The sequence below is a fragment of the Pelophylax lessonae genome (genome assembly GCF_965119305.1).
Source record: "Pelophylax lessonae genome assembly, chromosome: 9".
In the NCBI taxonomy this organism is placed as follows: Eukaryota; Metazoa; Chordata; class Amphibia; order Anura; family Ranidae; genus Pelophylax; species Pelophylax lessonae.
This window is the reverse complement of record NC_138776.1, coordinates 136749083-136775420: the sequence shown is the minus strand read 5'-3', so window position 1 is coordinate 136775420 and position 26338 is coordinate 136749083. Positions and strand designations below refer to the sequence as shown.

Sequence of the window (26338 nt, the reverse complement as noted above, 5' to 3'; positions counted from 1 at the left end):
GGGGAGATTCTAACTGCTCACCACTTTACTCATTGGGGATATTGAAGGGGATTGATGGGGCAAATCTCCCCAGAAGGGACACGGACACCAATAAAAGCCTAAAGGAGCTCAATCTAGAACAAAATGCGATTTAGCCAGATTTGCGCTTTTCAAGAGGAGTTACTCTGTTCTGCATTTTGTTCACATTTTCAATTACTTGCTGTCACCAATAGTCTAAGTTGGATCGTTTCATTCTGTGTTGCATGAGTTTTGGCTGTTGTCACATCACGCATGCATGTTAGTCACCTCTTATTTTCCTTCTGGTCCCCTTGCATGCAGGAAGTAAAACAGATAGGAATCGCACACAATCGAAGTGCTATGCCATTCACTGCTGGCTCCGCTTCCAGCACCCCCAAAGTGATCACTGCCCAGTACAACAATCCAGCCGGCCTGTATTCCTCTGAAAACATCCAAACCTTCAATAACACATTGGAGTCAAAATCCACCAACGGTGCTCAAGTTGCCCAAGTGTCAAACAAAGAGTAAGTATCCATTATCTGGCATGCAATGTTGATGGGAATTTTAATGTGTGGTTACCATGCAGAATGCTTGCTGCTATGTGAATATGTAGTGACTGCAGCTGCTTTTTTTGTGAGCCCTATCCACTCCAATTTGGAACCCGATAATGTTATCTATTTTATCTTCATTGATGACCACACTAGGACCAAGGGGTAGATTCATAAAACGTTTTGCATGAATGTCAGAAGCACTTGTGCAAACTGAATGAAATGTCACTGCATCGTTTCTAAGAGATTGTCTGTATGGTCTGCTCCATCTAGTGGCCAAAATGTGGTATAGTTTTCTCAGAGGCAATTTAAGAAACTATACATTTTAAACACCAGATGGAGCCGATGAAACGAAACAAGAATTTATCCCTTATATAACCTACAGTGGCCTTTTGTTTAGTACTTGTGAAATTCCTGCAACAAATGTTTTATAAATGGACCTCCCTAAGCCTTGAGAAGGTCATGGTATGCTACATTTTTAGGACCATGTGATGAAGCATTTTTTATACAGTTCTCAATAAAACTAAAAGGGCCTATTTCACAGTATTGTCAATAGGATGTGACACTTTATCATAATTCATAAGGAACCTCTCAGGAGGATAATTTGGGAGCTGCCATTGATATCAAAATCCAGAAATAAAAAGGTAATATATTGTAGATTACCAGTCCTTCGGTTTTGTGGCTTCATTAGTTTAATTTGTTTTAGGTATTTTCTCTTACCCAACTATCCAACCGATTTTTCATTTCTGTACAATCAAGTTTAGATATAACAAAACTTTGTATTATGGGAACCTACCCAACTAGCCAATTGATTTTATATTCAATCAGGCAGGCTCTTGCACTGCATACCACTTGGTAGATCTAAAGAAGATTGTACAATCAGATTGTAACATGTGTGTTGAGCTTTAGTCACTATCTGTAGAAGAAGCTTTGATACGGATGATGGACACCCTGAAGCAGTTGTGGCAGCTCCAATATTTCTACCCCCAATGGATCCAATTGCATTTAGCTTTAATCTTCAAGGGTGATGCTATTGTGTTCTAGTGACTGCATAGTTTTTGTTCTTCCTTTTTTTTATTTTTTGAACTGCCCCTTTATGTCAGCTGGAGGTTCAGGTACTTTCCAAGGTGTGTAAGTGTAGTATCCCGAGTGATCAGTATAACATGTAATTAGTTCTTCCTTGTTCTGACCGTATGTTTTCTCTCCATCCACATGCCTTCTACAGATCGACTGATGGAAAAACTAACAGTATGTTTTTTCATTTACCAGAGACCTGTCAAATTTCAACGTGCTTTCAGCATGACTTACCAACCACTAAAATCACCATCAGGCTTCATCAGGTGCTTTACTATTAATATGGTCTGCTCTAGCTCATAGTGCCATTAGCAGAGAGCCTTATGCTCCACAATGTCATAACTATTCTTCATCTGATGCTACCAAATTCTAACCTGTATATTCACATAGCTACTGTATAGAAGTTATCCATATTCCTTTTAGGATAGATGCATTATTAGATTGCTCTAAGGTGGCACAGATGTAAAACCACTCATTTTTGAGCCTTTATCTACTATTAAAATATGATTTTTAAAAACATAAAGGCTAATTTGACATTTTTATACTTAATGTTGCAAGGCTGTCAATGTAGTTTAAAACAATTGCCAAATGCAACAGTAACTTTTTATTAATACTATTTTTTTTTTTCTTTTTTTTGTTTCGGATCTTGTGTTATGTTTGCCTTGGACCTTTACCTGGGCTTTAGTCCGGTCTCTCCCTCTGTGATGTTAAAGGCTCCCGTGGCTTCTGTGTATAACCCTCTTCAGTCTTGTACCGCCCCTGGCTCCTTGCAAAGGCGGCACAGCACCTCTTCAATCCCAACTCAAGTGCGAGTGGGCCCTGAAGAGTTAAAACACGCTGCACAGATCTGTCCCAACAGCCCAGTGGAAGTGGATATTCCTGGACTTAAAGTCATGCACAACCAGTTTAACTCCCCATTACAGCTCTATTCCCAAGAAAACATTCTGGACTCTTTGCAGGGCCAGATCTCTTCCATTAACCCAACTTATTCCAGGTAACATTGCCTGTGTGCTCACATCCCCGTCACCGTGCATGCTTACTGGAGTGTAACTGCATGCTGCTCACCTGGCATCTCACCCTCACGTATTTGTGCTTGTGTTCTCATTGCACCCACCATGCGCAGATAATGCTGCTTATATACTGGAATTCACCGTAGCTAGCTACATAATGCATCCGTCACATTTAATACTTTTAGCATTTACCAGTGTGTGAATTATGTATTATGGCTGTTAGAGAATACTGTATATTTGTAAGACTTGTAAAATGGTTACATGGCCTGTATGCTTGACCTTTTTTCATTTGCTCCTGTTGAGATAATTTATCAAAGTTACACAAAAAGGTTACAAAACGTTCTTCAGAATTCTATTTCTTAAGGCTAAACTCTGGAGAATAAATAAACTTTACTCTTGCTGTGGTTCCTCTTCTGCTATGCAAAGGTTTAGCTGCTTGTATTCTCTAGAGCAGACGGTCTTCAAACTTTCTAAACAAAGGGACAGTTTACTGTCCTTCAGGCTTTAGGGGGCCGGACTGTGGCCAGCGGAAGTAGAAAGTGCCCTGGCATCAGTGGGAGTAAAGTAAACCATGCCCCATCATTGGGAAGAATAGTTCTTCATTGTTGATAGAAGTGGGAGGAATAATCCCCCATCGATGGTATCAATGGAAGGAATGGTGCCCCATCGTTGGTGTCAGTTGGATAAACCGTGTTCAAGGGCCGGATAAAGGAAAGCGAAGGGCCACAGTTTGAAGACCACTGCCCTAGAGGATGATGAACTAGGTAATATACCTACAATATTTCTTGCTTTCTTGGTAGTCATTACTCTCCTCTTCTTCCCAATGTCCTGGGTTTTGGGTGACCCCATGTGCAATGCAGAACTGTTGGTCCTACATTGTATGAGATGATGTCAGAGGGCTGTGACTGGTTGGGCACCAAGGAGGATCAACTTCAGGGAACTGGTCTTACAGGATGGAGAAACCCAGCAGAAGCAAAGAAAAGGCTAAATATATAACCTTATTTATCATCCCCTAATACAGATGACCATTGCATTGGGGAGGGGGAGCTACTGCAAGGGTAATTTTTTTTATTTTTTTTCAGCTTTAAAATGCATCTCTAGGCAAAACTTTTTTTTTTTTATCAGTTTTGAATAGAATAGGGAAGGGTTCTAAACTGTGTCCATGCTTTTATTGCTTTCTGTAACTTCAGAGGGAGGATCTTGGTGGTCATTATGGGACAAAGAGGATGGGTAATCCAAAATGTTGCAGTTCTCACTGGAAGATTTCTCATCACATTCTGCTTGGTATCATTTCCTCTGGAGACAGCGGTCTAAGAGGGGATTTCCACTTATTCCCTGTTGTGTCTCCAGGACAGGATCTGATGTGAAATCTGCCATGTTCCCTGATGTATAAACAGGCTATAAGGCCCCTTTCACACTTGTGCGACTTGTCCTGCGATTTGGGACTGCAAAATCGCATGACAAGTCGTTCTTTATTATTTCCAATGAGTACTGTCTTTGAAGTCGCACCGACTTCAAAGTAGTCCATGCACTACTTTGGCCCCATTTTAATGCGTTTTGAGGTCCATACATAGGCATTGCTTCAAGCCCAGGCAATATTGCGATAACAGACATGGTAAAATCGGGAGACTTTTAAGCCGCACAAGTGTGAAAGGAGCCTAAAGGTATCTATGGTTTCCAGAAGCCCATATCCATGTTTTGCTTGTTTAGTATTTCATACCCAACTGTGAATAAGCTCAGGGCATTTGACAATTTTGTTGAAAAATTTTACTAAAAGATCAGTCCATCTACATCTTATTTCCATTTTTTCCTATAGACTCCATTAGTGAAGGCAGCTGTTGTGGAGTCTTGGGGTATACATATACCTATATTCTATCTGTCCTCCTAGGGTTTGGAGGACATCAATAGAATAAACGTGTCTGTTCCAACTATTGGTTCTACATCCTCAGTTACCTCCTGTTGTTAACACCAAAGCTAGCCTTTCTTCTGAAAGTACTGACTCCAGGGCTGTCATCCCTATCCTGGCTTGACTGCCTAGAGCAGGGATCTCCAAACTAAGGCCCTCCAGCTGTTGCGAAACGACATGTCCCATGAGGCCTTGTAAATCTCTGACATTCACAGACATGACTAGGCATGATGGGAATTGTAGTTCCTGAACAACTGGAGGGCCATAGTTTGGAGACCCCTGGCCTATAGAGTCGGTGACCCGGAAAAAGCATGCAGCCAGTGAAATCTGTAAAGTCTAAGCCCTCTTCCTGTATGCCAGTTCTGGATCATTGACAAAGGCATGAATCAAAATAAAGATGCCCTTCTGGAGCCTGCCCTTATAAAATCAAGAATAGCTTCCCTTGCTCTCCTTAAACATTATATATATATATATATACATATATATATATATATATAATATTATCTCCATGTATTTTTTTTTTTTTTTTTTTCAATATGCCCAGTTTAACCTGTAGAACCAATTGATCTTCGATAGTAGGGCTATTGTCTATATTTTAACACGTTATGCTGCCTCAACTGAATATAATAAAACACATGACATAATGTATTTTCATCACTTTATATTTTGTAGGATTTACTTTTCTTGGATTTCATAGGTTAAATAATGAATATTTTCTTTGTCCATCAGTTTATAGGATTTGAATTATTCCCAGTGCATGAAAAAGCAAGGCTTTTGGAGTTCAGCCAGTAACATGACTTAATAGAAATGGATTTCTGAAAGGGCAAGCAGTAATTGGCTTTCTACAGCCAAAAGCAATAAATGTGACTGGTTGCTATAAGTTACTGCACACTGATGCTCTTTAAGTTTTTTTTTTTTTTTTTTTTTTTGTTAAAGAAACAAAGACTTTAGCCACATTACCAAAAAAACAAGATTTTTAACAAAAATTAAAATCTCCAATATCCAAAACAAAGACATTCCTGAATGATGGGATAGACCATTTTTTTTTTTGTGTTGTATATTGCCTAAAAAGGTTACTTATTCTGTACCCATTCATGGCAAACATTCACTTTTTTTTATTTTTTTAATTGGCTCAGACTCTGTTTCATATGGTTTGCCCTGTGTAAGCTCTGACTAGGATCAACTTTGGAGCTTACACAAGGCTTCTCCTCGCTGGTGAACAGAACTGTGCATTGGCATGCTTTTGGAGCCCAGTTGAACACCCAGTTTTAACCCAGCAAAATTAATTTTGGGGCGATCAATGTCTTTTCAGTTTGTTTTTATTCTAAAGCAGCAACAGCAGGAGTTGAAATGACTGTTCTGCCCACAGCTGCAAAGTAGGACCCTTGCTCTGTGTGAATGTAGTGGTTTTATTGGAGATTTTTATGCCCCCTGCTGATTAAGACCTATAACGCTGCAGTCAGGAAAGCTCATGCTCCCTGTTGGTAGGAGAGCTCTGGCTCTGACCCAACAGACGTGTGTCAGACCTCTACAAAGAAGACTTACTCCCTGTAGAGTGCAAATGTCACAATCTTCAGCTGCGGGCATGGGGGCAGGCTTTTCTACCCAAGCTGGGACTGCTTTTAGAATGGGTAAAAAAATGCAAAACACCTTTTCATGCACCTGGAATGAATTTAGCGTATTTAAGCTAAGGTTTAAATTGTGCTTTGCCCTGCATAGGCAAATCGCTGGTCCCTACTCAGTAATACTAATTGCAAAAAGTTAGGAAATGTATCTCTCTCGCTTTTGTTGTATTGGTAAGTATATTTTAGGAATAGGGTCACAAAATGTATTAAGGCTTCACTCCTGTCATGTACTTCTGTCAAGTGGTATGAAATATGTACTTTCTTATTTCATTCAGTGTAGACCGGCCTCAACCTCCACAAGCACGGCAAATTGACACAGACTCCGAGGTATATAAGATGCTGCAGGAGAACCAAGAATCAAATGAACCCCCAAGACAGTCCGTCTCCTTCCTAGTACTGCAGGACATATTGGAGAGCGATGAGAAAGGCAAGTGATCAACCTTATTTATAGAACATTTTGGAAAGATGGTTTTCCAAAATAGATGGCTGTGAGGTGTGGGATTATAGTCCCATTACTATGTAATCTAAATGTACAGTAACCTAATATCTGCTCTGGGGATAGAGATATGTGTGTGTGTATGTATGTATATATATATAAATATGTGAGTGTGTGTGTGTGTGTGTGTGTGTATATATATATATATATATATATATATATATATATATATATATATATATATATATATATATATATATATATATATTACACACACACACACACACTCTAAAACTAAAACAACCCTCGGAATAAGCCGCAAGAAAAGTTGCACAGAACTCTCCTGCCTCCTCCCTTCTGAATATATGGCTGTGTCTTAATTATTCCCCAAATTCATATGTCTTTGGGGGACTCTTGGTAAAAATAAATTTCTGTGAAACTTTGGTTCCAAGCTCCTACCTACCTTGGCTGTTTCACATGGCTGTCTTACCCCTCTGTGCAACAAAAGGAGTGAGACGATGTGGCATGGGAGACCCAACTGATATTTGTAGCCATTTAAACCACCTGCATCTGTCCATAACATCCATATTAAGGTTAGGATTCAGCATTTAATGAAAGGTCGAGGTGGGGAATATGCCTCTACAAAAGCACAAATGACTACTGGGTAAAGTCCATTCCTACATTGCATGAGCATGAAGAAGGTAGTGCTGCTCAACGTGTGACCAGTAGACAAGGCATTTAGCAGAGTTGGTGCTTTAAATTCCAATCAGAAATTCCATCTATGTGCTGATGAGATAATGGGAGCCCCAGGATACTACACAGGATGTTGTTTGGGGTCATCAGAAGGCATATGATGCCTAAAACCCTGTGGGTGAGACCTTCATTAACATGCCATTGCCTACCATGTGGAAATGGTATTTGCCCAGAAAGTTGTTTTCCTTCTCAAGGGATGCATCCTATGGGGATCATTGTTTTGAAGTCTTTCATTTAGTACTATAGAGGGGTCAACCTTATTCTTAATTAAATGGTATGCTGTTATTTTTCTAATGTTGAAAACTTCATAAGAGCTCCCAAACAATACTGCAAATCTTAGAAAAGCCCCTTATGTGGCAAGTTTCAATAATTTTTTTAATTTTTTTTTTAAACTGCTAAATCAGTTAAAGATACAATAACTACTATGTATTTGAATTTTCCTTTAATTGCCTCCTTATAGCTTTATTCTTTTAGTTGTTGCCTGGCCGCTATATTCCTTGTGGGAATCTCTGAAACGTGTGTTCTTGCTTTGCACTGCAACTCAACTGCAGAGCGCTGCACACACAGCCAGCGCAACAGGGACACCAAGCAAATGTCAATCACCGCTGAGGAGGAGAGGAGTGGCTTTAGCTCTATGTACCTCTCGTGCTGGCTGTGTATACGGCTCTGAGTGGCTGCCTGTACAATAGCAGTACATAGCAGGAGTGCACGTTTTGGGGACTCGCCCAAGACTCCATTGTGGAGTTACTGGGAATATAGCAGCATGGCCTGGGGACAATTGAAAAAAGAAATCTTTGAGGGGGAAATTAAGGAAAAATTCACATGCTTGTGAGTTATGGTATTTCTATCTGATTTCGGAACAAAAATACTTAATTTATCACAGAGCAGTTTCAGTGGTAATAAAGTCTTAAAGTGTCTAGAAAGCCTAAACATTTTTTTTTAAGGGGTTTGGGAATTCCGCACTATGGAATGGCTAAAGGCTGCAGCCTACCTCAAAATACGATCCAATGGATTGTATTCAGTAGTATTTAAAGGGGTTGGTGAGATAAATGGCGCTGCCTTTCAACAGGTGTTTAGAAGGCACTATATGTAAACGTTCAAGGTGGGATATTTCAACACAGAGTGTTCCAAAGTACATGTAAATGTATCCACTTTTTCTACACCACAATGATTGCGAACAATACATATGAATAAATAAAAAGTGCAGCAAAAGTGCTGTATTGTGATGTGAACAATAAATTATTGGTTAATAAATATATTATAATGCCAATGAATATAAATAAATATAAGGTGCTCTCTGGAAAGTGACGGAGATTATATATATATATATATATATATATATATATATATATATATATCCCAAATATCTCGGCAAGTGGTCAGTGAATGTACCAGTAGATATAAAAAATAGATAAATCCAAAGCTGGTGATATTACACAACAACTACTAACGTGATCAATAAATAACTAATAAAGTGACGTAGTGGTAATTGTTTCTTATCAATTATATATTAAAAAAAAAGGCAAATATATAGAGAACCACAAATTAATTAAATATAAAGTGACTTGGTGCGGCTTGACCAACTGTCTTTACAGAGCCCTGCTCTACAGGGTGGCCAGCAGTAGGTGAACAAAAGTGCGGGCATAATTGAGAGGGGAGCACTAGTTTCCTCACCCGGCACGTTCCACTTGGATCACCCTGAGATTCACCCATCACCCATCATTTTTTCTCTGGAATTTTTTCACCAATTAACCACTTTGATGGACTTGTATTGCTGAATTTATTGAATCACTTTTGTTCACCTACTGCTGCCCACCTTGTAGAGCACCTCTGTAAAGACAGTTGGTCAAGCCCCACCAAGTCACTTTATATTTAATTAATTTGTAGTTCTCTATATATTTGCCTTTTTTATATATAATTGATAAGAAACAATTACCACTACGTCACTTTATTGATCACATTAGTAGTTGTGTAATATCACCATCTTTGGATTTATCTATTTTTTATATCTACTGGTACATTCACTGACCACTTGCCGAGATATTTGGGATATTTATTTTTATATATATATATATATATATCTATCCGTCACTTTCCACAGAGCACCTTATATTTATTGTTAACATCACAATACAGCACTTTTGCTGCACTTTTTATTTATTCATGTGTATTGTTTGCAATCATTGTGGTGTAGAAAAAGTTAAGTTTACATGTACTTTGGAACACTCTGTGTTGAAATATCCCAACTTGAACGTTTCCATATAGTGCCTTCTAAACATTTTTTTACCTTTTTTTTTTAAGGTAAACCCCTGGGTACTGCCCTAGGAGACATGTATCATTAAATTTATTTTTCATTTTTCAAACAATCGTTTTTTTCAGGAGGGACACTATATTTTAAAAAAAAAGATTTCTCAAAAATGTGTTTCTTATTACTTTTGACACCTTTTTGGTAAATGGATAGGGGTATGATGTAACTGATACTCATTCACATTGGGGGCGTGATCTGGGGCCCCCTTGTTAAAGCCCCCCTCCACGGTTGTGGGGGATGAAGCCCTTGTCCAACATGGGAACAAGGTGCTCCAAAGCATCCCCCCCGCCTCCCACGTTGAGGGCATGTGGCCTGGTATGGTTGGGGGAGGGGGGGGGGGGCGCTTGCTCGGCGCCCCCCTCCTTTTTGACCTGCCAGGCTGAGAGCCTGGTATGGACTGGGGGCACTGGGGACTCCACATCTGTCTTCTTTATTTATTTTTAACTGCCACTTTTTTTTTTAGAATTATTCAGCTGTCAGCAGGAAAACCCATTGACAGCTGATGAGTCATTGGTTGTTAAGGACGCCGCGGCCGCCTTCCCGGCCCCGCTCCTCAACAACCATCTTATACAGCATCCTGATTGGGCAAAGCTTTGCCCAATCAGGGCGCAGAATGCACTGTGCATTCTGTGTTCATAAACACACCGCAAATTTATGTGTCTGGCCCAAACTCATGCTTGGGCTGAACTGTTCGCCCATCCCTAGTAATGATCACTAAGCAGCACTGCGCACATCTTAGTTGGGCAATCTTTAAAGCACGTGTAAAATTATATAAATGCCCCTAATGTGGCACTGGTTTGAGATGGGCATCTCCAGGTGTCTGCACTTTAGCTTGACTTTCCTACAGGGCTTACCTGTGAGTTTCGGATCCAAAGAGGCTTAAGTACTCACATTTCCACCAGCTACCATTGTCCTGTCATACCCATTCCTGCCTCACTGGGCAGTAGTAAGGAACCTTGTGGAAAATTGTTATAACCGTCCCGCCCTCCTACTAACATGGACTAGCTGCAAGAACGAGTGCCCCCTATTGCTACAGGAGGGAACACCATCCTTTTACCTGAGAGGAGTGAGTGTGCTCTCACTCCTGTTGCAGCTTTTGAGCTCATGTAAAGTTGCCTCCTGGAATGTTCACAGAAGAGGCAAAGTTTTAAAATCTGATTAGTTTAGGAAGACGCTTTTGTGTATATTTGATCGCATAGTTCTTTTTTTTTTTTTTAAGGTGAACTACTCTAAGTATATTGGAAGAAAGTCCAGTAGTGACTGCTTTTTACTGAGCTTGCAAACAGCACATACGTGGAGGGTATTATAAAATGGGAACAAAAGTGAAATTGTTGCAATTAGTTGACTAATCATTCATTCAACTAGGAATCTAATCATCATGGGAGCAATACGTGTACAACTGTCCTATATTTTATGTGTGGGTAACATAATTAATGCATCATTAAGTATACATTGCAGTATATTGTTATGAGAGAAATTATGCCAAATCCTATCCATGTTCTTAGATTTTCAAGGCACAGAACATTCATTCCCAGGTTCAGCTGATGGTTTAGACTCAGGTAGTTCATGGCTGACGGTTTAGTCAACACATTTCACATTAGTGTGAGAGCTTCTTATCATACTCTGTTCTCACCTTCCTTTGCATGTTCTCTCTGGATGGCCGGATCTGTCCTGTGTTGTGTGGCAGTAGTTATTGGCTATTGTGAAGATCATTTCATGATGGGCTTGATGAGCACTTTGGCACTGCTTGCCTTATAGATGCCTTTTCCCACCATACAGTCACAGAAAGATTTATGTGAATTCTTTATTTTAACTTGAAAGTAGGAATGTGTTTCTGCTATAGTTATATGTATGAACGTAATACATGCATGACCTTTTGCTTTTATGAACTATTTCAGGTGAGAAGCCTTCTGGGTTCCGCAGTGTGAGGGCCCCTACTACAAAAGTGGCAGCCTCTGTTGGCAGTGGGCAAAAATTGCCAATCTGTGATCATTGTGGATCAGGCATTGTGTAAGTAGTCATTTTCCTTTTAAAGAAAAGGGGGTAAAGAAGTAAATAGTCTTTATTCATCTTTATTTTGTTTTGTCTGCTATTATAGCATGCATAGAAGCTAAAGGCAGCCATACATGGATCGCAATTTGTCTAGTTCAGCAAGAACTGGCCAAATTTCAATACATATATGGGCAGGCTGGTTTTACCTATCAACCTGCTGTATGAACAAAAAAAGATGAATAATGTATGGCCTGCCTTATTCTAAGTTCTTAAAGTGTTTTGCTAAACCTCAGGACCCTGCGTTTACTATATCTGGTCTCCCACAGTACATGAAAATGCAATAATGTTAGTAATTATAAACTGCTAAATACCGTTTTTCAGCAGCAGTATATACAAGCTCTGTGACTTGTATTAGTGTCTGGTTTAAAGCTTGTAGGAGGAGTTTCCATTCTGCTCTCCCTGTCCTATAAAGACTTGAGGACTCCTGACCCTCTGTCTGGACAGTGCTGGTTGGCCCTCTGCTGATCACATGCACTCTCAAGGAAAAAAAAAAAAAAAACTCTCTTCCATACACACCAAACTGATCATGTGCATCTTGTCCCCTGGCCTCTATAATACGTGGACATGAGTTGGAGACACTGGAGAAGGTGAAGAACAGAGAAGACAGGATAAAACAGCCTTTTTAAACAATGCAGAGGACTAACACCTTTGGTTCCACATTGAGTATGTATATGCAGTAAAGCATGCTGGTTAGGCTGCTTTTATGGTTGTGGGTTTAGTAACAATTTAAAGCGGAGTTCCGGCCTCGGGGTGAAATTTTAGATAAAAATACCCCCGTGACAGTCAGGGCTAGTACATTCCACAATGGCTAGCCTCTGAACTGTCCCGGGTCGCACTTACCTTTTTAGAAGAAATACTTACCTTGAAAATGTCTTGTCCAGTGCTGCCATCTCAGGTGTGGGCAGCTGAAGCCAGCGCGTCCTCTTCTGCGTCCTCTTCTCCCAGAATGCGCCTGCATCGGCCCCGCTCGTCAGTTCCGGTGCGTGCGTCATCCCTCCACAGCTTCTGGGCATGCCCAGAAGCTGTTTAGCAGGGAATGACGTGTCTCCACCGGAACTGACGAGCGGGGCCGGTGCAGGCAAATTGATTCCTGGGAGCGATGACGTTCAGCTCCCAGGAATCAATGCAAGGAGGAAATGACGGTGCGGGCCGCGGCCGCAGAGGGAGGAAGTGGAAGAAAGGTGAGTATATTTTCTTCAATAACAAGGTAGGTAAACAAAAAAAAAAAAATCTTAATTATCCATTTGTTTGTCAGGTGACACTCAGCAAGCGGATGGCCCAAAGTCGATTTTGAGGCCGGAACTCCGCTTTAAGTACAGCAACCAATCAGAAGATGTTTTGGTCCTACTTTTAGAATGTTGACTCAGATTGGTGCTGAACCTTGAACAGTCCCCCATCTTTTGGTGCATCCCCCATCTTTGTTAGCACTGCAGCTTAACAGCACCATACTGAAGTCTTGACAACTGTAAGGCTGGGTTCACACTAGCCACAGCAGGGGGTCCCTGTTGTCTGTTTCAGGAGCGAATCGGGTCTAAATCCGGACCTGAAACGGAGCCAAAGACCCACAGGACCCCTTTTCCAGTGTGGACCGCAGCCACCCTAGAGCTGTGTGAACCGGCTCCATTGAGAGGCGGTCATAGTCTCCTGTAATGCAAAGTGTGAATCCAGCCTAAATCATGCTCATGCCATGCATATGACTTGGGGCCCCCTTCACACTTTTGTTGTGGTGCATTACATTAAGCTGTGTTTGAATGGGCTACCTAAGCACCAGCACCTACCTGTACCCTTTAACCTGACACAGTGCAAAAACACATGGTAGTGTATGCAACACAGGTTGGTTTGTTGCCATATGCATTTGGGTACCATTGGCAATAACTGCAACACATAGGCGTGAAGCTGAGCCTAAAGTGTTTTTTTTCTCCATCGTTCATTGACAGACGCAGCGTGATATCTTCTTGATCATTGACCATTGGGTTATGCTGCCTCCTACAGGAGTAGGACACTAGGCAGGAAAAAACTTCACCACGCCTATGGGGTAGTCCCTGCAGGCCTAACCCCACACACTCTGCTACAGCCCTCAAGTGTTTCTGCCTAGTTTAGGATTAGGACCTAGTTCCCTGCTTGGACTTCGGTCTTCACTATTTAATTTGGGAAACTTTTTTATGTTTATATTTTATTACTAATTAGAGTTCCTGCAGAACTACAAGCAACAGCCGGGTGGGTTTCGGACTGGATAATCTAGATCCTTAAGGTCTCCCATCCTGGCCAGCGAGTGTGAGCAGGTTATAGTCTAGCACTAGGCCTCGCCAAACCGATGGACGGTGACGAGCCCGCGAGTGGACCTTCTCGCTGGGACACAAACGACATGGGATGCCCTGAGTCGCAGCGTACCCCCTGGCTGGCAGCACCCCCTGGGAGGTAGTTGGTTTGGAGTGGCGCCCACCTGATACTAGGGCTGCACGATATTGGAAAAAAAAAGTACATTGCGATATTTTTTTTTTCCAACGATATATATTGCGATATTGAGAGGAAATCATGGAAGTATTGCAGCAGCGCAGCCTTCTTCTGATTTGTAATTGCAGATTGCACCATACAGCCAGGGCAGGCCAGGGTTAATGTTATTGTAGGGATTGACAGTGACAGTCAGTGTGGATTAGGCACAGTCTGGACTCACAGTGGTGGCAGGAGGTAGAAGAACACAGCCTGACATGACATCCGTCCAGTCCCACACGTTCCACAGTGTACTGAACTGACTCGACTCTTCACTCTGAACTATTACAATACAAGCTTGTTTCCAGTTCTTCAGTGTCAGTGTGCTGGGAGCCGCTGATTCTTTGCGGTTTTTTTTTTTCCCACTCTTCATGCAAATACTGCTTTTTCCCCAATGGTCAAGAAGAGATATGAAGCTGCGTCTGTCAATGAACGAGAGAGAAAACTGGATTTTTGACTTACTGTAAAATCCTTTTCCCTGAAGTTAATTGACAGACACAGCACCCGCCCCTCTAATTTTTGAGTGGGATGGGGTTGTTGTCTTTTAAACACTGCTTGCAACAAAACTGAGGGCTGTAGCAGAGTGTGTGGGGTTATGCTTCTAGGGACTGCCCCATCGGCGTGGTGAAGTTTTTTCCTGCCTAGTGTCCTACTCCTGTAGGGCAGCATAACCCAATGATCAAGAAAATATGAAGCTGCGTCTGTCAATTCACTTCAGAGAAAAGGATATTTCTCTATCGCTCATTGACAGACGTAGTCCTCGGTGATACAGCACCTTCGGGTTATGTTGCCTCCACAGGAGTAGGACTAGACAGGAAATAAAATGCTCTGGCCACACCCTAGGGGCAGTCCCAGAGGGTATATCCTCTCTCTCTCTGCCTCAGCAAATCAGTTTTTTTCTGTCTAGTCAGGAGTAAGGACCTAGATACCTTGCTGGGATCTTCGGTCCTGGCAGGATTTTTTTCTTAGAAAATAATTTTTTAAGACAGCTTTTTTTCCTCCAGTGTTCCTGTGAGATCTTCAAGCAAGAAAGCTGAACTGGGCGACGGGCTGGATGTTGAGATCCAGTGGTCACCCCAGTTCAGCCTACGAGCGCGTGCAGGCCATAGCTCCGCGCTGGGTCGGCCGCGACATAGTCCCACTGGACGGGGACTGACCCTGCGAGTTAAACGTCTCGCTGAAACGCCAAAGACCATGAGTCACGGCGCCCGTATTGGTCGACAGCCCTCCTACCTCGGTGGAGAGGGGTACTGTCAGGAGTTGGCGCCCGCCTGGTTCCGGTATGGTGAGTAGTATGTTCCCCCTTTCCCCCTGACGGGTCTTGTGGTGAACGCGGGCCCCTCTCTGTAATGGTAAGGATGGGTTCCCCTCTATCCTACAACATGTCACAGATCCCCCTAATTGAGTGTGATTTTTGTGTACAAGAAGCCAGGAGGCTTGGTTTGGGAGCTGACAATCTAATTGTAAAGATGTGTAAATGATTGTAGTCAGTGGCAGTACTAGAACTTTACTGTGATAGTATAAGGTATCCTACCTGTCAGTAGCCACAGGGCGATGTCTATACATGTATACTGCATTCCAGATCATTCCTCCAGCTAAGCAGCGGACCGCATACGGCCCGCTAGGGTCTGGTACCTCCGACCACGCTGACCACCATGAGGGTGAAGATATGTATGACCAGAGCGCTAAAGACCTCCAACACAGGAGATGTGTATGATAAATCAAATGCAAAACAAGGAGGGGAGGGGGGGGGGGGAGGACAAAAAAAGGAAACAAAGGACTGGACAATAAATGAAACTAATAAAAGGAAATTACTGTATTGTATGGGATCAGCGTGTTGGCAAGGGAGGATAGTCCATATGCACTGAGCCGCTCTTCCACAGACCAAGAGGAAATTCTGTATGAGCAAAAGAAACAAAGAGGAGAAGCGCTCTAAGTGCAGACAGTTTATTATAGTATACAAGGCAATGTATGTGGTAACTCACAAGACATGAATGAAAGTCAAGCTGTGGAACACCATTAGATCTTGAGACATCCTCTGGGGGGAGGGGGGTGTGTGTACCATCCACTCCAAGGCGCCGTCCGTGGCTGAGTCAGTGTTTGATCGGAGGAAAGAAAGCCGGCTGCCTCCCGCCTGAGTGCACGATAAGCGGTCAGATGGAGATGACCGGCGGCTATAAGGTTCCGTAGGTGGATGGGCGCTCTCCCGTCACCAGGGGTGGTGTACTCCAACAGCGAAAAAACGGCAGGCACGACGCGTTTCTGAGCATGCGCGGGGTCAGTTTACCCGGCGCGCTCTTTCTTCAGGTGCTGGAGCGCCGTAGACTCTACAAAGTTTATATATGGCTCAGTTGATTAGTGATTCACCACAGCTGGGAAAAGGGGGAAATGGCTCGAAGATAAAAGGATTTGGAACCAGAGCTAAAAAGCAACCAGTTCATTAAAAAACACAGCAACTTTAAAAACAATTATACATAATTGCACAGGATTAAAAACATATGTCAAAGGTGGAATTGTACTCGGTTGGCTGGCCACAATTTCACGTGTATGGGACTAGAGCGACAATTTCTCATAAGACTCAGATATATGCTATGATGGATAGTAGATGATGAATAATGATAATAATCAAAAATGGAGGGGTGAACAAGAACTGATCATGACTCCTAAAAATAACAAAAGTATAGATATATATATTTATATGTCCCATTAAATCAAGATGACCTATCTCTCCTACATAAAGGCTTAAGTTTTGCTCCCACCTCCTTTCCCAACTCCTTTCAATTATTTCGAGACCTGAACAAATTCATACGGAATCTCACATTAAAACGCTATTTTAATATAAAGTCTAAACAAGCTGACAATACCCCCCTCATGGACAAAGTGGAAAGTAATGTATCCACTTCCATAGATGAATCCATCCCTGGAAGTCCTTTTAGCACCTATGATCCCTGTGAGAGTGAAGATTCGGATCTGGATATGCTGCTATTCACACAGCATCTCCCAGAGTCGCCACGCTTTGTCCATACTGACTTACGCCCTAAATCTGTTTTTTACCCTACCCGCTCAAAAGGCCCATATCTAGAGTCTTTTTATAGGACGGTTTTTGCTGATTTTCAAGCCATGTGTTCAGATACGTCCAAACACATCAAATACTCCCAATCCAATCTGAATCATAGTGAATCTCAGGCTCTCAAGCGATTATCTGACAATCCCGATCTTATCATAAGATCCGCGGACAAAGGAGGTGGTATTGTTCTATTAAACAAGACCGATTACATCAATGAAGCCTGTCGACTATTAAATGATAACAAAACATACACGAGACTCCACAAAGACCCACTACCAGCGTATAAAATTGAGGTTGAACAATTGGTACAATCGGCGTTACTGAATAAAGTGATAAATAAAGATGAGGCAGCTTTCTTAAAAAAGGACCATTATAACACCCCTTACTTTTATCACTTACCAAAGGTCCACAAAGACCCTCTACATCCCCCAGGTAGACCCATTGTAGCAGCAATGGACAGTGTGACTAGTGGCCTCTCACAGTTCATTGACGTCTTTCTGCAACCTTTGGCCCAAAGCCTGCAATCATATGTACGCGATTCAGGTCACCTATTAGAACAAATCATTCCGTATAGATGGGAAGATAGTTACATCTGGTTATCGTTGGACGTCAGTTCGTTATATACCTCCATTCCCCATAATATAGGCTTACAAGCCATACAACATTTTCTTCTTCAAGACTCCTCCTTACACCATGATCAAGTGTCTTTTATCTTGGAAGCAACACAATTTTGTTTAACTCACAATTATTTTCAGTTTGAGGACACTTTTTATTTACAGATAAACGGGACAGCCATGGGAGCTAACTTTGCTCCGTCATACGCAAATCTGACCATGGGTTTCTGGGAGTTAAGATACATCTGGCGGAACAACCCTTTTGCCCAGCACATTGTTTTCTTTGGGCGGTATATAGACGATATTATCGTCATTTGGGATGGCTCTGCCTCCCAAATTGACGATTTTGTCAGCCATTGCAACAATAACACCCTAGGCCTTTCCTTTACCTCAGTTTCACATCCAGACTCTATGCCTTTTTTAGATCTGGAACTCGGACACGAGTCACATCACATATATGCCAAAAACTACAATAAACCCACCTGCGGAAACTCCTATCTTCATTACAATAGTTGCCATCATCCCCAATGGACAAATAACATACCTAAAGGCCAGTTCTGTCGGTTGAGACAGAACTGTACTAGGGACCTTGATTATGTAGCCCAAAGCGAACATCTAAAGAAAAAATTTTCTGAAAAGGGCTACCCTGACGATTTGGTTAATTCAGCTTATGAAGCTTATCTTCCAGGGAAACTCCCCAGCTCCAAAATTAGAGAAGAACATCATCCGGTTCGATTTATTACTAGGTTTCATTGCCATTACAAAAAAATGGAAAAAATTCTATCAAGACATTGGGGTATTTTAAAACAGGACCCCCACCTTAATTCCGTCATTCTAGAGAAACCAAAAGTGACATATAGGAGGGCCACTACTTTAAAAAACAAGATTGCGCCAAGCAAATTAAAAAACACCAAGGCCACCAATCACTTGCCCTGGATGATCCCGCTGAAAGGTATGTACGCATGTAAGAAAAAATTATGCAAAATGTGCACCTTTGTGAGACATGGCCAAAAAGACTTCACACATAATGATAAAACCTACGTCTTAGATAATTTTTACAACTGCTCTACTGAGTATGTTGTCTATTGTTTAATATGCCCGTGTCAGTTCCTTTATGTGGGTCGTACCATCAGACCAGTAAGACAACGGTTTGGGAAACACCGTCGTCTCATTGAAGGTGGGAGTAACCTTCATAGCGTCCCGCGACACTTTTCAGAAGTCCATGGAAAATCGACTGAGGGATTAAAAATTTGGGTCATAGAATCCATTTCGAAAGATCTGTCAGAAGGAGAACGTTTTTCCAAATTATGTATGCGTGAAACGTTTTGGATATACACGCTAGATGTTCTCGCCCCTCGAGGATTGAATGAGGAACTAGACGTACATACCATCCTATAATTGAGGTTCTTTTCCTTCCTCTCCTCCTCTTTCCCAATTAATACAAGAGGTTTCCTTTTAATTATCCCTTTTTGATAAACCTTATATATTTTTTATGTATATTTTTATATACATTCTCCATCCCATGTATGTTATGTGTATATATTTTTTATATATATATGTATTTCTTATTTCGAGTTTTTTTATACACCTTCCAAATTAGACGGTTTATATACATATATATAATTTTATGTGTATATTTTATATATATTACATTTATGGGGTTTTTATAGATAATTAATAGTATTTTAGTATTGTGATGCATGTTCTATCATGTTATAATATTTTATTATGTTACATTATGTCCTCCTGGACCATTAGTCCTAAATATATCAACATTATAATTTTTTCCCTTTCCCCCTTCTATATACCTGCTGTCCATAGGTTTAGATTGTTTTTCATCCCAAAGATATCCACTATTTTATTAATGTTTATGACTTTTTATGATTTTTTTTTTTTTTATATATATATCTATACTTTTGTTATTTTTAGGAGTCATGATCAGTTCTTGTTCACCCCTCCATTTTTGATTATTATCATTATTCATCATCTACTATCCATCATAGCATATATCTGAGTCTTATGAGAAATTGTCGCTCTAGTCCCATACACGTGAAATTGTGGCCAGCCAACCGAGTACAATTCCACCTTTGACATATGTTTTTAATCCTGTGCAATTATGTATAATTGTTTTTAAAGTTGCTGTGTTTTTTAATGAACTGGTTGCTTTTTAGCTCTGGTTCCAAATCCTTTTATCTTCGAGCCATTTCCCCCTTTTCCCAGCTGTGGTGAATCACTAATCAACTGAGCCATATATAAACTTTGTAGAGTCTACGGCGCTCCAGCACCTGAAGAAAGAGCGCGCCGGGTAAACTGACCCCGCGCATGCTCAGAAACGCGTCGTGCCTGCCGTTTTTTCGCTGTTGGAGTACACCACCCCTGGTGACGGGAGAGCGCCCATCCACCTACGGAACCTTATAGCCGCCGGTCATCTCCATCTGACCGCTTATCGTGCACTCAGGCGGGAGGCAGCCGGCTTTCTTTCCTCCGATCAAACACTGACTCAGCCACGGACGGCGCCTTGGAGTGGATGGTACACACACCCCCCTCCCCCCAGAGGATGTCTCAAGATCTAATGGTGTTACACAGCTTGACTTTCATTCATGTCTTGTGAGTTACCACATACATTGCCTTGTATACTATAATAAACTGTCTGCACATAGAGCGCTTCTCCTCTTTGTTTCGTTTCCTTTACCATGAGGGTGAAGGGTTGTGAGGCCGAGATCCTTCTGCAGACATGCCGCTATTCTGTGCAGGACGCCGCCATTGTCTGGTAGATCGCACGAGGCCGCCATTTTGATGTAGCCTCGTGTCTCCAGCATGGGGGCGGCCATGTTTGAGGTGACTCAAACACCTCATGGAGCCAGGGGGAGGAGCCGGCAGGCGTGTTAAGGGGCGGAGCCGCCTCTTTTACCCAGGAAATAGGGCCAAAGACTTCCTGTCTGTAACAAGACAAGCACTGAGCAAGCTGATGAAAACTTCTGTGCATCAGGGATGAGCCTTGGGGTCTGTCTCTCTCTCTGTGGGGTCCAAAAAGGCAGGTAACACTGAGGGGCGCTGTTGCGACTGGGGGACACAAAAAAAAAAGTTTTTTTTTTTTTTTTTACTTTGTCATTTTTTGTCGCTGGCAAGTGTCTTGTATAATCATTGACCCTGCCGCATAGGTATCCCCACCTGATCCCCTCAAGGTGGCCGCAGGACCCTCCAGTACCCCACTTGTTTTTAATGCATTATCGGCAATTTTGGAGTCTTTGGTATCCCGGGTGGAGGTGGCCTGTCAGGGACGGGGGTCAAGTAGCGACCCCCGCCTACCCCTATTGTTTATCAGATACTTCAGATACGGATTCGGAACTGGTCAATGCAGTTGCAGGTCCCTCTTAGGGGGCTGTTGTCTCAGGTAATATCTCCTCAGCAGTGAGGAGCACGTTTCTGCCTCCGCCATAGCACAAGAGTGGTGGATGCACTAGTTGTGTCCGTCCGGGAAACCTTTAGTCTTGAGGTTACACCGGCAGAGGTAGCTGAGACTGAGATTCCTTTTTGGTACTTGTTAGCCTACCAAAAGGGCAAAGGATTTTCCTTTACCCAAACGGGGTCGTTTTGAAATGAACCCCTGTTATTTCCAAACGCATGGCTAGGTGCTATCCGTTTGAGGAATTCCTCTTTATAGGATAGACGGTACCACCTGCTGTCTTGCCACAGACTGTTAGGATAAAAAGACCTCGTAACTAACGAGGACCTTCCTTTTCTGCTCATATAGAGTTGTTCGTTCCGCGAGGGCGGGCGATAAGGCGAAACCCTCCAAAGCCCCTTTAGAGGGGTTTCAAAGGGCGCTGGTCGGGTAAACAAAGAGTCCGGCTCAGCCAAGCCTGAAGAATATAGCCTGATGCACCCCTACCCATCTCTGGGGTGGGGGGGGATGTCTTCACCGGTTTCTGGAGGACACAGGATCGAGTTTCGATCACTTCTACCGGTGCGATTCTGCCCTTCTAACATTGAACGGTTTCAGGGGTTCTATTCGAACCTATTCAAAATGCCCAGGAAAGAGGGCAAGGTGCGTTCAAATCTGGACTTGGGAAGAAATAGAGTCCATCCGTACAGTGGTGGCCTCCCTGCATAAAAGAGATTTCCTGGTTTTCCATAGACATATAGGATGCCTATCTTTATATCCCCATCATCGCAGGACATCAGCGTTTTTTTTGCTTTCCCAAAGATCATCCCTGGTTCCCACCAGGAGACTGAACTATCTGGGCCTAATGTTGGATACATCCTGGGCAAGAGAGTTTCTCCTTGCTGGGAAACTCCAGAAGGTTCAGTCAACGATTCGGATGTTGCTGTCCGTCAATTGGCTGGGACTGATGGTGGCCTTCTTAGAGGCAGTACCGTATACCCAGTCTCATACCCGAATTCTCCTGAAGGAGATTCTTTTTTAATGGAATCAGAATTCCGATTCCCTGGACAATCGGATCCGGTTGAGCGAGCGGACCAGGAAGTCTCCGATGCTCAACCAGGGGAAGTCATTTCTTCCGATAGTATCCAGATTACCAATAAGGGTATCGGAACTGAGAGCGATCAGATTTTGTCTGATTTACTGGATCGAGCAGCTCTAGAGCAGCCCGATTCGGATCCAATCGCATATGGCCTCTTCATCCAGAGGTTTTTTCCCTAGCTGTCCCTTCATTGGGACATCCCGGATGTGGATCTGTTGGCACCTTGGCCTAACAGGAAGGTGCGGAGGTTTGTAGCTCGCGCCACGATCCTCTAGCGGACGCAGCAGAAACGCTGATCGCCCCGTGGGGGCAGTATCAGCTACGGCATGCCTTCCATCCTCTCAAGTTGCTGCGGGAACTTCTTCGCAGGATAGAGGTGGAGGGAATTCCAGTTATTCTGGAAATTCTGGATTGACCTCGTCAAGCCTGGTACGCCGACTTGGCGAGGCTAGTCGCGACGCTCCTTGGAGACTTCCTCTCAGGGAGGATTTGCGGTCTCAGGGACCGATCTTCCATCTTGCTTTACAGTCGCTGGCTTAATGGCCTGGCCATTGAGACCCAGGTACTGAAGGACAAGGGAGTGTCAGCTTCAGTTATTCCTACCTCCAGTTAAAGCAAGGAAAGCGACTTCCAGCACATAGAAGTCTTATATTGCATGGTGTGAATCTATTGGATTTCCCCCACAGACCTATTCGGTGACCCGAATTTTGGTCTGTCTGCAACAAGGGGTTGAGCAGAAACTATCCTTGAGCACGATCAAGGGTCAGGTTTTCGGCGTTAGCAATCTTCTTTCAAGAAACCTTTGGCTAATCATTCCTTGGTGCGGAATTTCATCCAGGGGGTGCGACATCTGGCTCCGCCAGTGCGCGCACCCTTACCGCCTGGTATCTTAATTTAGTGTGGTCGGTTCTTCAGAAACTTCTCTTTGGAGATATTAGGGAGATTCCCTTGCTTACATTCCCAGAAGGTGGCCTTCTTGGTGGCCATTACTTCTCTACGCAGGGTGTCAGAACTGGCCGCATTATCCGGTCGTTCCCCAGATCTGGTGGTTCATAGGGATAAGGTGGTTCTTCTTCCGAATCCATCCTTCCTTCCTAAAGTGGTTTTTCGTAAGACGGACTCACTTTTTGTGATCACGGATAGCCCTTGAAGGGGGTTGCCTGTGTCTGCCGCGACCATATCTACATGGATCAGTCAGACGGTGGTACAGGCTTATTCTATTAAGGGTCGGAATCCTCCGTTCCCTGTTAGGGCGCACTTCACTCGAGCGCTCAGTACTTCCTGGGCCTTTCGCCATCAGGCGTCAGTGGTCCAGGTATGTAAAGCGGCCACCTGGTCGTCGGTACATACCTTTACAAAATTTTATAAAATTGATGTGATGGCATCGGCGGATGCCTCATTTGGCCGCAAGGTTGCAGGCCGCAATTTGAGGAGACCTGTGGTCTACCTCGAGGGTTTTTTTTCTGTTTGAAAATTTTTTTGTTGAGTCTCATCATTAAGGATGAGCATTGTAAACTTCTAGTTGGCACCGGTTGGGCCTTCTAGATTTGGATTTGATTTCCATTTTCCCACCCCTCATTTGTGATACTGCTCTGGGACTTCCCGAAGGTGCTGTATCACGAGGACTACGTCTGTCAATGAGCGATAGAGAAAAATGGATTTTTGTAAAATCTTACCGTAAAATCCTTTTCTCTTAGCTCATTGACAGACGTAGTACCCGCCCCTCTGTTTTTGAGTTGGGTTGGGTTAAATTCTCTAAAGACTGCTTTTATGACATAACTGATTTGCTGAGGCAGAGAGAGAGAGGATATACCCTCTGGGACTGCCCCTAGGGTGTGGCCAGAGCATTTTATTTCCTGTCTAGTCCTACTCCTGTGGAGGCAACATAACCCGAAGGTGCTGTATCACCGAGGACTACGTCTGTCAATGAGCGATAGAGAAAAGGATTTTACGGTAAGATTTTACAAAAATCCATTTTTTGGCAAGTCAAAAATCCAGTTTTTTTATGCAGCTGAAAGTTAACTAAAAAAACACCTGAACTTTGAGTGACTGTAACCTTGCCTTTTGATAGGGGAGCCTTCGTGAAGATCCGTGACAAGCCTCGTCACCCTGAATGCTATGTGTGCACTGACTGTGGATCAAATCTCAAACAGAAGGGGCACTTTTTTGTAGAGGACAAGATGTACTGTGAAAAGCATGCACGGGAGCGTATGACACCCCCTGAAGGGTACGACGTAGTGACTGTATTCCCAAAATAAAAACATAGCCATTTCTGCTCACCGCTATGCACAAAATGACATTTCCTACTATTTTAATGCTGAGTGAAGGCTTCTGTTTACCCAAGCACGATTGTTTGCAGAAAATGTTTCTAGGGAGAAAAACTGTGGATTTTTAAAAAAAATAAATAAAAAAAATATATAGGAAATTGAACCAAAACATTTCGATGTGTTTTTTTTTTGCTGTTTATCTTGATCTCAATACAGAGCATCTTTATTACACAAAACTCTGTGGGTTTTTGTTTTTTTTTGGCAGGCAAAGATATTTCACAATTTATACAGTTTTGCTTTTCAAAATAAGATGGTGATTGTAATACAAAATACATACTTTTTGTCGCTTTATAAAATGTATGACCAGACAATGAAAATATCTATATACAAAAAATATGCATGAAATGGTAAGGGGATGAGATCCATGGTATTCCTGATATTGTAGATGTACCAAAAAAAAATGTATTTGCTTGCGTAAATCACTATGTATCACAAACTGCAATGCTTTCATCTTTTTGCAGTAATGTTTCTAAACTACTTGAGGGTCTTTTCAGCCACAACCTTGTCTGCATGGACTCTTGGCTCCAGCAGTACCTTCATGTCATTGCATCAACAGGGCTGGCTGTAGTCTCCAAGGGAAATGGGTGTGATGGAAGGAGAGCAATTAGATGGGATTAGTGTATGAATTGCCTTCTCCCTCCCCAATACTTACCTGAGCCCCATCTTGATTCAGTGATATGCATGGAAGCAGTGGCTCTATTGGGTCTCTCTCGTCATTGGCTTACACAGCAGTGGGAGATTGGCGGCTGCTGCTGTCAATTACAGGCCAATGGGGTAGGGGGGCAGGGCTGAGCCACGCTGTGTGTGTGAGAAGGGATAATGTCCATGCTCAGGAGCAAGCCTACAGGACTTCCAGCAGGGGACCCAAAAAGGGGCAAAAACCATTCCACAGAGCAGGTAACGTGATTATTTAAAAAACAAAAGGTTGTCTGTTTATAATTAAACAGATACCTAACATGTCATTTATAATTAAATGACATGTTAGGTATCTATTTACTTGGCATAACATCAGCTTTCACATTCTACAAAAAAACTGGGCTAACTTTTGTGAATTTAAAAAAAAAAAAAGTTTGAAAAATTTATGCGCAAATACCGTGTGACAAAAAGTTGCAATGACTGCCATTTTATTCCTTAGGGTCGCTGAAAAAAAAAAAAATATATATATATATATATATAATGTTTGGGGGTTCCAATCATTTTCTAGCTTTACATGTAGGAGCGGAGTGCCAGAAATCACCTGGAATGGAAGTGGTTAAGGTGTCACATTTTTAACAAACGTCAAAAATTCCTTTTCATGTACAATAGGGGAGGGGGGTAAAAACATTAATGGTTTTAACCCGTTTGCAGCTTCTGACGATTTACTACATTGGCACATACGGGAGTTTCCAATTTTACTCCAGACTGCCAGACTACTCAAAAAGAGTGCAGGGATGACAGAGTAAGAAGGAATCTTCAAAACCCCCACTACATGCTTGCTTACGTAGAAAGACTCATTGCTGCCCTCCACAAGAGCCATTGGCCTCAACTTCAACTCTGCCTCATCCCATGACCATCCCTCCCACAACCATATCTCCCCACTGCTCTGCCTCATCCAACGTCCATCCCTCTCTGCCTCATGCCCTCATCCCTCCCACCTCCATCCCAGCG

General features: G+C 42.6%; 1 protein-coding gene across 2 annotated transcripts in view; it reads left to right on the top strand.

The window, feature by feature from the left end:
* LOC309564621 (PDZ and LIM domain protein 1-like) overlaps window positions 1–24774 on the top strand; it is a 92930-nt gene extending 68156 nt beyond the window's left edge. Inside the window, exons 4-8 of one of the 2 annotated variants that reach the window (XM_082269279.1) lie at window positions 319–521; window positions 6436–6587; window positions 11163–11216; window positions 11556–11667; window positions 24436–24774. In XM_082269279.1, the coding sequence (XP_082125405.1) occupies window positions 319–521; window positions 6436–6587; window positions 11163–11216; window positions 11556–11667; window positions 24436–24622 (708 nt within the window). In that variant the 3' untranslated portion in view covers window positions 24623–24774. Of the gene's footprint in view, window positions 1–318; window positions 522–1814; window positions 1886–2304; window positions 2614–6435; window positions 6606–11162; window positions 11217–11555; window positions 11668–24435 lie in introns of those variants that run through there. The other variant, XM_082269278.1, reaches the window with a different exon arrangement.
* Window positions 24775–26338: the final 1564 nt, after the last annotated feature.